The sequence below is a fragment of the Microtus ochrogaster genome, chromosome X (genome assembly GCF_000317375.1).
Source record: "Microtus ochrogaster isolate Prairie Vole_2 chromosome X, MicOch1.0, whole genome shotgun sequence".
In the NCBI taxonomy this organism is placed as follows: domain Eukaryota; kingdom Metazoa; phylum Chordata; class Mammalia; order Rodentia; family Cricetidae; genus Microtus; species Microtus ochrogaster.
The window spans coordinates 15,163,275-15,175,299 of NC_022026.1; the positions used below are offsets into that span (position 1 = coordinate 15,163,275).

At 38.8% G+C, this 12,025-nt stretch overlaps 1 protein-coding gene across 2 annotated transcripts in view; it reads right to left on the minus strand.

Annotated features, from left to right (window-relative positions):
* Positions 1 to 12,025, minus strand: part of Fgf13 (fibroblast growth factor 13) — a 515,462-nt gene that overhangs the window by 225,901 nt on the left and 277,536 nt on the right. Inside the window, exon 2 of one of the 2 annotated variants that reach the window (XM_026784862.1) lies at positions 34 to 201. The exons of the other annotated variant lie outside the window; for it this stretch is intronic. Coding sequence (XP_026640663.1) covers positions 34 to 201 — 168 coding nt within the window. The remainder of the gene's footprint in view (positions 1 to 33; positions 202 to 12,025) is intronic. 2 annotated transcript variants of the gene reach the window in all.

Below are 12,025 nucleotides of genomic sequence, written 5' to 3' on the forward strand. Positions count from 1 at the left end.
ATAAAACAAAACATGTGTCTGTCTTGCACAAACCTTCGGGTTCTGTGTTTTCTTTGTGGTGCACTTGCTTCAGCGGGCAGCAGAAGATTTCGTGACACTTAGCACGAAAGGGGGACTCTTTTTTCTTTAATTCCGCGGATTGGATGGAATCTTGCCGTAACATTATGTATTCCTGTGTGCCAGGGGGGGCGTCATCCAGAACTGTGGTCACCACATAACAAAATGAACTCAAGTTAGAGCTTCATAAAAGCAGCGAAAATCTTCAATCAAACCTCCTCCCAGGGAAGATTAACAAAGCAACATTTTTATACAAAGTTTTAACAACTTGGCAATTTTATTTTAAGGAGTCTGAAAAAATCCTGGGAAAAGCTAACTACTAGATAATCTATACCTGCTTAAAAATTTAATAGTATCAAATTGTACACATAGTATAATATTTTTATGTTGGCAAGCATGTTGTATTTAAAGAAACACCACAGAGAGCCCACATTTCAACTTAAGAGGCTATATAACCATTTAAAGATGAAATGTCACAAGGTCCACCAACAATCAGTTATGTTTCTCTTCTCAATCTGAACAAAACAAGAGTTTGACTTCCAAGTTGCTCTTTATGCTTTGACTTCCAAAAAGGACCCAAGTCCTTGTAAATGTCCATTTACTGAAGATGAGAGCTTTCTACTGAGTGCCCCCAAATTAACAGTGGATCAAAGACCTACCTGACTGAATTGTACAAGAATAGGGCCAGGTTTACAAATTTGGGGCTTAGATGGCCACTAGGCTCTTGTGAGCTCTGTTTTTCTTCCTAGGCTCACTGTGTGTTTAAGCAGGGTTCTGTCTCCTTACTGTATTTTCCTGGAAAAGCTGGATGTGTGCCTTTATAAGGTCCACAGCTACTTTCTTTAGTTTGAAAACCACCCACTGAAGTGGGTGCAAATTTGATTTGCATTTGCAGAAACAGGGAACTGACCCAAGAATGGAGTTTTTCTTTCACACCCTTCCCCAATGAGGCCATTACATTTCTCTAGGAGTGAGTCAGTGCCTCCGAAGCTGTGATTAATGGCATGCTGACTCATTTTACTCCCCCAAATGGAGATACTTAACATGCATTTAGAAGGACTGATGGCTACCACCAGCCCATTTCTTACAGGGAATAATGCCTGTGGTGTGCAAAATAAACAACTTATGGCTGAATTTAGATGATATCCAAAGGCTGTGTTTGGCAAAGAATTCAAAATTAATTGGCTGGGGTCTCAGTGGCCTTAAAGAACTTTCTTTCTTGTAGGAGGCAAATGGTATGAAAAACAACACAAGAAAAAAAATCCCATTTAGGATTTAGAAAAAAGTTCTTGATAGATAGGACACGAGAACCTGTATATAGAAATATTATTAAATTATGTAAGAAGCTAGTGAATATTTTAGTCCAGTTTTCCTCTAGCCTCCAGCAGCAGTAACCAAAACCATTGTATAGACACGCTATCTCAGCTTTTCCTGGCAGGGAGTTCCTGTCATTTACTAGCAGTGTTACTATGACTTCTAAGAATCTTGTTGGTGAGTTCACATGCTTGCTAGCAACAGCTGCTATTCAACGCATTTGCAACCATTTCCTGCCATGAGGAGATAGTCATGATAATAGATACACGTCTCAAATTCCAGTATCACAGCTGAAGAAACATTCTGGTTTTATCCTACAAAATATTAAAATAAAATTCTCCAAATCTGAACTCTTAAAAACACACTGCCATTGTGTAGAAACCAAGAAACCCATGTTTAGGAACTGCCATATAGAAAACATTTTTTTAAGATTAAGGGGTAATTGGGGCTAAAAAGGAAAGCCATAACTTTCAGATAATGCATAAGGAGAGTGTGTTACTAGGGACTGCACACTGAATATCAGTAAATTGTCTTCCATTTTCATTGTTCGATACCAACAATGATGTCACAAGTGGGCATTTCTGGAGATTAATGGTGGACTGAAGCTAACAGTGTTTGGCTGACTCCCCAGCCATCAGTTTTTCCCAGCTGCTCATTAATTCCCAGAAAATGTCATACACTGCCATCATTATTGTTTAATTAGATAAAACTGATTATCTATAACATGTCACACAATTCTAGCAGAAGTAACCTGCTGACTGATCCAAGAGCGAACCAGCCCTTCATCATGGTGGGAAAAGCACGAAGGTCGCCAAAGTGCAGGCTAATTGCTTTCCACAAAATTCCCCCTCTCTCCAGTTCTTTCTTCAAACTGGATTTAGCAAGTGCAAAAGGTGCCAAGTTGAGAGCATTTAAGGAGCCACCTGAGTAATAACCAAAGGCACAGAACATTTCCTTGGAAATCCTGAACATCTGGGACTTAATGGCTTTGTTCTCGGTCTCAGGCTGTCTTTACTCAGCGCCTCAAACATCACTCAACTCAGGCAAAATAGAAAAAAAAAAAGATAGTTACTCTAACAGTATCTTGGTGCTCTGTTGACCAGGAGTTAGAAATAATCTGTATTTTTCTTATCAGATATCATTGGATAAGCAATACTTCATCTGAGTCTATAAAACCCTGGAACTTGGAGATATTTTCAATAAAAAAATAGAATTGTAATACAGATTTCATTTGTTTACTTCCTCAAATGAGAGAGTGGTTGTGCTGTTGACAGGAGCAGAAGATTAAGACTTCCCACAGGACTAAGAACTAACTGTTGCATATCCAACAATAGATCCATCCAAACATGGAGTTATATTACAACTTGATTTAAACAAAGTTTTCCATCATTTCAAAGGTTTAGCTTGATCTCTATTTTCTTTCTTTTTCTTTTATTTTTTTTTTTGAACAGTTACCAAAGAATAAGTTCCTGTGCAAAAATGCAAACGACATAGCTGGTGCCCCAGCCTTGATAACAAAACCCTCCATGCAAGAGGGGAGCAGTCTAGAGTTGGAGAAGAGAAGTGCATACACACAAATCCACACATTCCCAGACAGACACTGACTGGTGGCATACTCGGACACAGAGGTAAGAAGAGTGAAACAAGAATAAGTGATTGTAGTAATGAAAATGACTGGTTCTTATGAGCACACTTTGGAAGAGTTAGTTACCCTTGCAAGACATAAAGCGATTGACAACTCTTGAGTGGGCCAGACTAGACCTAGCTTTGGTTTCTCAGTAGCAGTAGTGGGCTCAATAGCACTATAAAATGCCTACTCTTCTCTAGCCATCTCAGCTATTACCAAGATCAAGGACAGGCACAAAGGGCAAGGAGCAGTCAGTCACAGTAAGAGAAAAACTACTTATAGAGACTAAGCCAAGATAACCTTTCAGAAATACTCTCATTTCAAACTAGAGCTAAAGTACCAATCTTTAATAAAATGTAATCGTATCTGGTAAAACTTCCAATGGATTTAACCTTTAAATGTATTTTAATAAATAAAGTTAATAATGCATCTTCCACATGTATAGGGAAGTCAATTTCTTAGCTTATGAAAATGACACCAATTGCTACAGCATTGACCTCAAAGAACAGTTGCCCAAGTATCAGCAAGATGACAAACACTACAATAAAATCCACACGATCACGGACTGGAAAAAAATCTAGCTTAGAAGCCAGGATCCACAAGCGTTAGCCTCCAGGCCCAAACAGTAAGTCTTTCATAAAATCATCCTTATCCAACACTGAGGACCATCATGCTTCTTACTTCCAAAGAATCCAACTGGCTCCATGAAATTTTCTGTCTTTATTCAAATACATAAAAAAAAAAACAGAAAGAGCCTAAGAGACTAGACAATACCATACAAGGGACTTGCCCCCTTACCAGGCCCCTATAATTCTCAGTATTTTCTGCCATCAAAAAGAATTAGTCAAAAAGCCCTTGATTATTTAATGATGTGATTTTTCTGCTTTTGAATATACACAAGCATGAATCTTCTCTGCTTTTGAATCTTCCCAAACACGACTCAACATAATTAACGATACACAATTTTAAAGCCTAGCAAATTGGAGATCACTGGGGCAAAGGGAATGAACCCACCAAAGGGACTTCCAATCAAAGTTACTGGATATTTATTAGTGACTTCAAGAAGCAAAGGCTTTCAAGCCCTTATGAAACTCAAAAATAAGGCAAAATCCAGAGAGTACCAAATATTCTCACATAATCAGAAAGACAGGGAGGAGAAAATGGACTAATTACCACAATTAGTCTTCCATGTCTCTGAACACCTGTCATGTTGAAAAGTACAAATAGCCACACGAAAAAAGTACAAATAGCTCGACACCTCCAGTTTGCCTCCCAGCTAACTATCTATCTGGACATGATGCTTAGCTTTATTGCCGCAGCAGATACTGTCAAGGTGGTAGATTCAAATGTTCAGGAGATGAGAAGATTTAGTGAGTGAAAGAGCTTAGTGCTAACACTTATTTTATTTGATGAAGGTAGAAACAACCTTTTTGTTATTTTGAAATTTTCAGTAATAGTTCCCTTTCTGATTTTCTCCATTTCCCAGCCAAAAACTAGTGTGTTTCGCTCTCTCCCATCTTCAGGTTATTTTGCTTTCTTCATGATGAAATGAAATGCAAACCCACTACTACGATACTTGGTCCCTATCTTCTCATTTACAACACATGCCTACCTGTGTACTAACAGGACATTCCAGTACTCCCTGGACTATACTGGGTTTTGCTGCCTTAGGCCCTATTCTTTCTGTTCTCTCTGATAGCCTTTCTGTGTACCCCATGGACCTACCAAAATGCAATACCTCAAAAATGTTTCTTTCTTTCTTTTTTTCTTTTTTTTTTTTAGCAACCTTAGGTAAGTCTGAAAAGAACTGTAATTATTTTATCTATATATTGATTGATTTCTTTTCTGGGTTTTACTCACAGAACACAAGCTCCATGGACAAAAGACATTGTGTCTCATGAGGATTCCAGAACATTGCTCTAGTCACAACATACTTAAACATTTCTTATTAATCAAATGAAGGATTCTTTTTCTTTTAGCTATCCATCAATACTAAGGCAAATGGTCAAGTCACTCTTCCAACTTTTAATTTCCATGTGACTTTGGAGAAATCTTGTGATATTTTGAGCACAGCTTTTGTCGTATCATAGGACTTTGCTGAAATGTGAGCTGGATACTTACATAAACATATCTGCCTTTGCTTTATAACTTAATAGAAGCTCCCAGCGGGGGACAATAATTGCATCTTCGTTTCTTTTGGGGTTGTCTTTGTTATATTTCTATTGCCAAGACACAAGAGCATGACCAAAGAAACTTATAAATGAAACAATTTAATTTGAAGGTTCAATTAGTTCCAGAGGGTTAGAGTCTATGACCATCATGGTGGGTAGCACAGCAGTCTGCAGCCAGGCATGGCATGGGAGCAGTAACTGAGAGTTTACATCTGAGCCACAACTATGATGCCGAAAGAGAACTAACTGATGATGGCATGGTTTTTTTTTTCTTCAAAGCCCACTGTTACCAACACATACCTGTCCAAAAAGAACACAATGTTCTAATACTTCCCAAACAGCTACAAGAACTGAAACACATAAGTCTACTGGGGCCATTCTCAGTGAAACCCCACAGGGATCATCTTTATATTACTTATGGACTATACCACTTTACACAGTTTTATACATACAAAGACTATGCCTAGGGATAGTCATGCCTACCTTTCCATACCTTAGACAGTATAGAAAATAGCCGAGAGTACAGCACATAAACCTGGCATCCACAAGACACAGAGTCAATGGGAGTTGCATGAGAGGAAGTGTTATCTGCAGTAGAAAGAACTGCAGAATAATATAGTCGGTGGTTTGAGAACCAGGGACAATACAACATTCTGTGTGACATCTAGACTACCACTTAATTTCTCTCTCTCTCTGTTTTCTCATTTAAAGCTGGAGAGATGTCTCTACTCTTTTTTTTTTTAAACACTTGAGGCCCACTGATTTGCTGTTGAAGGGAGCTGTTCTGTGCACTGAAGGGTTCTGGGTAGTAGCTCTGATCATTACCTACCAAATGCTGTGAGCACTCTCCACAGTGTAACAATCAAAATTATCTCCAAGTATTGCCAAGTCAACAACATGCCCTCACCTAATGAAGCCAAAATTAACTTACTCGAGAATCACTGGAATTGGTGATGCATAAAAACTTTCTGGCCTACAAGTTCCTTCATGAGGAACTATAACAAATCCCTGAAACCCATTTGTGACCATGGGACATCATCTGCATCCTGGAGGTGCTCATATAAAGAGGAAGCATTGGTGACCATGCCTGTCAATCAGGGGACAGAAAGCTTCTACTGAACTGGTACAGTTGAAACACCCAATGTCACACATCAGTGGGGGCTTTTCTCAGTCTAGAGCAAGGCTTTCTCCATGGACTGACACTACTTAACACTTGCTGATAACTTCTAGGGGTCTCTGGTAAATAGAAGACAAGTCCCAGTCAATCAAAATACTGATTTGCGTATAGGGAAGAAGTAAATATTCTTTTTTTGTTTTGTTTTTTAGGGAAGAAGTAAAAAATGGAGGCTGTGGAAACTCATTTTGACTCTATGCTTTTGGTTTTCTTGTTTTCGAGACATGGCCTCATTCTGGCCTTGAACTTCCTATTTGGCTGAGGATAACCTGGAACCTGGTCCTCTGGTTACCACCTCATTGGTTCTGGGTTAGAGGGCTCTGCCAGCACATCTGGGAATCAAACTTGGGCTATACGCCTGCTCAGCAAGCATTCTAGCCACACAGATACATGCATAGCTTCTTGTCTAGCTTCATGTAAGCATCATTCTCAAAGCTGAACCTGCCATTTATGCAAGGGCCCAAGTGTCCAGGGAGCATGCATCTACCTGCTGACAGACAGAAAGGGATGCATTATGACAGTACGGTTTTACTGAACAGGCAGTGCAGTTCTAATGGTCCTCTGTACTGTATGAATGGCATATACTTTATTCTTGACACTGTTTTAATAACGCATTTAAGAAAATATGGCAAGATAAGCAAAGTAGATTCCCTTTTAGAACACTGAGCATTGTACCATCACAGAGATGGACACGACACTACTCTACCTTCATATTTTCTGCTCATATCTGCTTTCATTCCCCTCCTACAAACACCTATGAAGCCTAAGGCCATAGCAAGTGTCTCTACACACTTATATAGTGAAGGCCTTTATGTTGGAGCTTTATCCACTGTTTCAAACAATGAAGGTTTAGAATGAGGCCCATAACTGGCATTTTTCCCCAAGGTCTTGAGTAGATGGTGCTGATGCTGGTAAATTTTCCAACTCAAAGAGACACTATCCCGAAGGTTTGGGTTTTTTTCTCTCGGTATCTCTTTCTACATGTAGTCTATACTTGTAGTATAGTACAAACACTATAAACTAGGGGTTCTTTAGGTGCAACTGAGCATTTGAACCATCTAGGGGGTTAAAACTAAAATACCCATGGTTGCATGCCAGACTAATTAAACTAGACTCTTCTGGTTTAACTCTGAGCATTCCTGGCTTTCAAAGTTCCTCAGGTGACTTGAGTGTATTGCCAGTGTGGAGAATTGGCATTCTAAGTAAACCTCTGTCTCCGCTTGTACAATGAAAATCCTGCTATTCCTTTCCTTGGGCAGCTTCAGCTCTCTGTTTGTCTTTCCATTCTCCCCACACCTCAGGGCAGAGATGCCATGTATCCTCGTGCAGTGGTACTCTCCTTTTCACTGGACCACATTAAGCCAAGGCACACATCTCTATGCAGGAATTCTGCTCCAGCCTGAACAACCATAGCGAATTTCTCAGTGTTCACTACAGCTAATTTCAACCCTTGCCTGTATTACAGATTTTAAAATGATTGTCTCTTCACTAGTCAGTTTTCTTTAACTGAACAGATCTAAACTCTGTCCTTATTAATGCCCTTGAGGAACTTGGCTTACGGAACGCATGCTAAAGCCATTCCACAAAGCTGCATCTCCTCACTCTGGTCTCTTCCTTATATGATGCAATTATGGATGCCATTGTAAGGTCAGGGCCGTCCAAGATCATGAGAACAAAATGATTCTAAAATCTCACAGGCAACCTTGTTGGGTACTAGATTTTCTCTTTTAACATCATAAGAAAGGAGATTGCGAGTACGTTCTGCATAAACTGTTGCTTCAAGTCTTCTAATTCAGTATTCTAACACTGCACGTACTAAATACCTTGGGAGCTTTTAACGAAGTGTCCCTGCCTAGGATGCATGTCTAGAGATTTGGATTTAATTGGCTTATAAGTGTAGTTTGGGCCTTGATAGTCGAAGCAGTTTTCATGCTGGTTCCAGAGTGCAGTGGGGGCTGACAAGAAGTCTAACTGAAGGGGAAAAAGAAAAAAAAAAAAAAAAAAAAACAAAAAGAAACGCAAAAAAAAAAAAAACAATGTTTTCCTGAATAAGAAAAGAATTTGGAAAGAAGCAAGGTTTTAAAGTGCCAGGCTCATTGGTCATGTGTGAACTATGAATGTCTTACACACAGGGAAATTTTCAAAAGCCCTCAGTAGAACAGTAGGGTCACTGACCAACATCTTCCAATGAATCTGTGCTTTTCAGTTATAGCTCCTGTATCATGTACCATCAATGTGACCCTTGGAATGGCAGAGATCACTTTGAAGTTTAGTTTCTTCAGCCCTAAAATAAAATGCCAGTTCTTTTATTCCCCCCCAAAGTTAAGACTTATTAATTTTACTTTATTTATATGACTGTTTTCCTACATCTATGTATGTGCCCGGAGAGGTCAGAAGAGGGTGTCAGATTCCCTGGAGTTGGGGTTTTGAAAGCTTGTGAACCACCAAGTAGGTTTTGAGAAGTGATGCTGGGCGGTTTACAAGAGCAACAAGTACCCTTACCAGCTGAGCCATGTCTCTAGCCCCATATAGTGGCTACTTTTATGTGTATGTTCTAGTCCAGTTGCATAGCTTCTCCAAGGACAAAGACAGACATGAAGATTGTCAATCCTGTCATGACCACATAACCAGAATGAGAGCTGACATTTTCTCAATACTCAAAGCTGACTGCTATACACATTAAGATTTGAGGTAAACCTACTACATTAGTTGGCACACTGTCAATATAGTTGGTATTGGATATGGTTTTACCCCCTTCTCTTTTGAGACTGAACATTTATTTTGGAAGATATTAAAATATACTTATGGAAACACAACTGGTGAATGAAGGAAGTCACCTACAGTGTTACCCCATGAAAAAATTTCTACCTTTTATAGATAACCAAATAAATCCCAAGACAGTTGTTTTAATGATTAGAAAATGTGGTATTAGTGGAAATATGCCCATGATTGATATCCATCTCATACATATTAAGTATATCTGAAATATGTTAAACTGATGCTAAATTTGAGTGTACAGTGAAGGTGTCTTTCTTGGGGGGAGCAGGAACCAACTTCTATCACTTAGACTATTGGTGGTATAACAAGGCTGTTCCATGATCTTCAGTGCAATTTTGTAGTAGAAGACGGAGGAAAGGCCCAAGGGAGATGTCTATAGCACTCATGGGTTATCAAATGGACCCATAGGCCATATCTTTCAAGATGTCATCTGAAATTGCTTGAAAATATTCCACTGTTACTGACTACCTTGAAAACTTTTGTTTGAACTTACTTGTTTGTCAGACAATGCAAATTGTTTCTGGTTACATTGTTCTAGGGAAAGAAACATGTAACTCATTTTAAAATCACTTACAGATTGGCCCCTGTTATTCTGCTTACACACATTTTCCCATCATACTCTATGTACAAGGATGTCCTTCAATATAAAGATTCCCAGACTCATTGGCCCATGCATGCTCTTGAATCCAGCTATGTAGAGTGTGGTGGTGGTCGTGTGGGTACTAGACACATGTCTTTTTAACAACTATTAGTACAGAATTCCCAGTTAGGCTCACAGAATGATGTCATATCTATTCACAGAAATAGTTTTGCCTGAAGTCTTCAAAGCCTTTGATCTTCAGACCTATCTCATGCAATATCACAGACTAAATTGCTAAAGAAAGCCTATTTTATCCCCCATGTCTTACCCATTTTGAAAATACTGCATCTCATAGGAAAAAGTGTAATTTCTGTGACAATAACACTCTGGAATAAACTTGCAAGTCCTCCAACCCCACCTTCCAAGAAGTCATGTCTCCATGCCATACTTCCCCAGAGTACAGGCAACAAGGACGCTGTACTACTTCTCCCCAGTACTGCCTTCAACATTGCATTCAAGGGTTTGAAACCTCACCCGGCTCTCAAGAGCCTAGAGAGAAGTTTGGTCCTGGTAGTTGTTCCAATTTTTCTGGCCTGTCTCGGTAGCTAAGAAAACCCCATGCCATGGATTCTGCCAACTGCTATGTGTTGGTGGTTGGAAAATCAGAATTAAATATTGATCTAAAACATTTGTGACTGGAAGAAAGACAGATGCCATCAACCTTACTTCCAATTCTTCATAGCCTCCCAATTTATGTAATTAGCACACTCATTTTCCTTTGTATTAATCAAGCAATACTTTCATTTTCAAGCAAGCAATTTTCTTTTCATTCTGATTCTACCCACTATTCTGTTCTCGTGTGTGTTTCTTTGAACCATTCTTGCCTTTTTCCACCACTGGTGGCATTATTAAAAACACTCCAAGTACATTAGTGACCCCTCTTAACTGATCTTTGACAGAAACCATGAAGCATGCACCAATATATAGGTTGTTCTTCTAACAATTATCTTTCAGAAACTTGAAATACACAGCTGTCAGCATGGTTTTATATGCCCTGACTTGCCATGGTCTTTGGCTATGCTGATTAGAGTAGTAATAAAAGGATCAAGAATGCCGTGATCTACTCAAGAAGGTGTATTCCGTTGATCAAGACAATATACCCAGTCCTCTTGTTTCATTTAAAATATGCACTCATTAAATCCTTCCCTCCTTAGTTAGTAATGAACTGTACTCAAGCTCATCAGAAGGCAGTTAGTATAATTTGGCTTCAGCATCATATTCATCAACTTGTGTGCTCAAACGGTCTCCTATACCTCCAGGAAATAAAGGTTTTTCTTTTCTTAACTTATAGGCCGTGTAGGGATTCATCCTCCTTATATAGTTAAAAGTGGCACAGTTTTAGCTAATGGAACATAACTCTCAATTAAAATAATTGAAATCCACAAAATAATTGTAATAAAGAAGCATTCCAATTAAATGGGTGCTTTCCTTTGTACCCTTGCCTGCCACAGTTTCTTACTCCCTATTCAGTAAATAGAGTTAGCTATTCTTCTTAAGAAGGCCGTCACTGCAGGGAAGTAGGATGGAAGAATAGATTGTGCCAGGTTAGAATCCATTCCAAATTTGTTTGGGAAGGATTTTAAAGCAAATGGTATTTGAGTTTGCTTACTCTTGCCAGCATTTCTGTTTAAGAAAAAGGCATTATGGTTATTTTAAAGGCTCAAAGCCATCAAATATCCTTAAATAGCATTTCATGATTTAAGTATAAATGAATCATAAACACTTAGATTTTAGTTGTTGTTTTGTTTTTTTCCTTTTATTGAAAGTAGTTATTTTGTCTCATATAATGTAACCTGATTATGATTTCCCCTCAGTCTACTCCTGTTAGCTCTTCCCCACTTCCCATTCCATCCAGATCCACCCCTTTCTGTTCTTCATTAGAAAATAGACTTCTCAGAGATGGTAATAAAAATATGATAAAATAAGACGAAAATGACACATCAGAACTAGAGCCAGAACATTGTGTGCACCATTATCCCCAGGCACAGGAGTCTAGACTATGTAAGTACAAAGAAGAGGCTGAGCACACGTATGAGCTGATGGATTTCTCTTTCCTTTTGACTTTAAATGTGATGTCACTAACTGATTGACATTTACACCTAGACTTCCTTTCAAGAAGGAACTATAACCTGGCATTGTAAGTAGAAAAAGTCATGTGGGATTCCCCTTTGTATAATGTGAATATGTTTTATTACCATTGGTTAATGAAGAAACTGCTTTGGTGTATGGCAGAGCAGAATAAAGCCAGGTGGGAAATATGAACA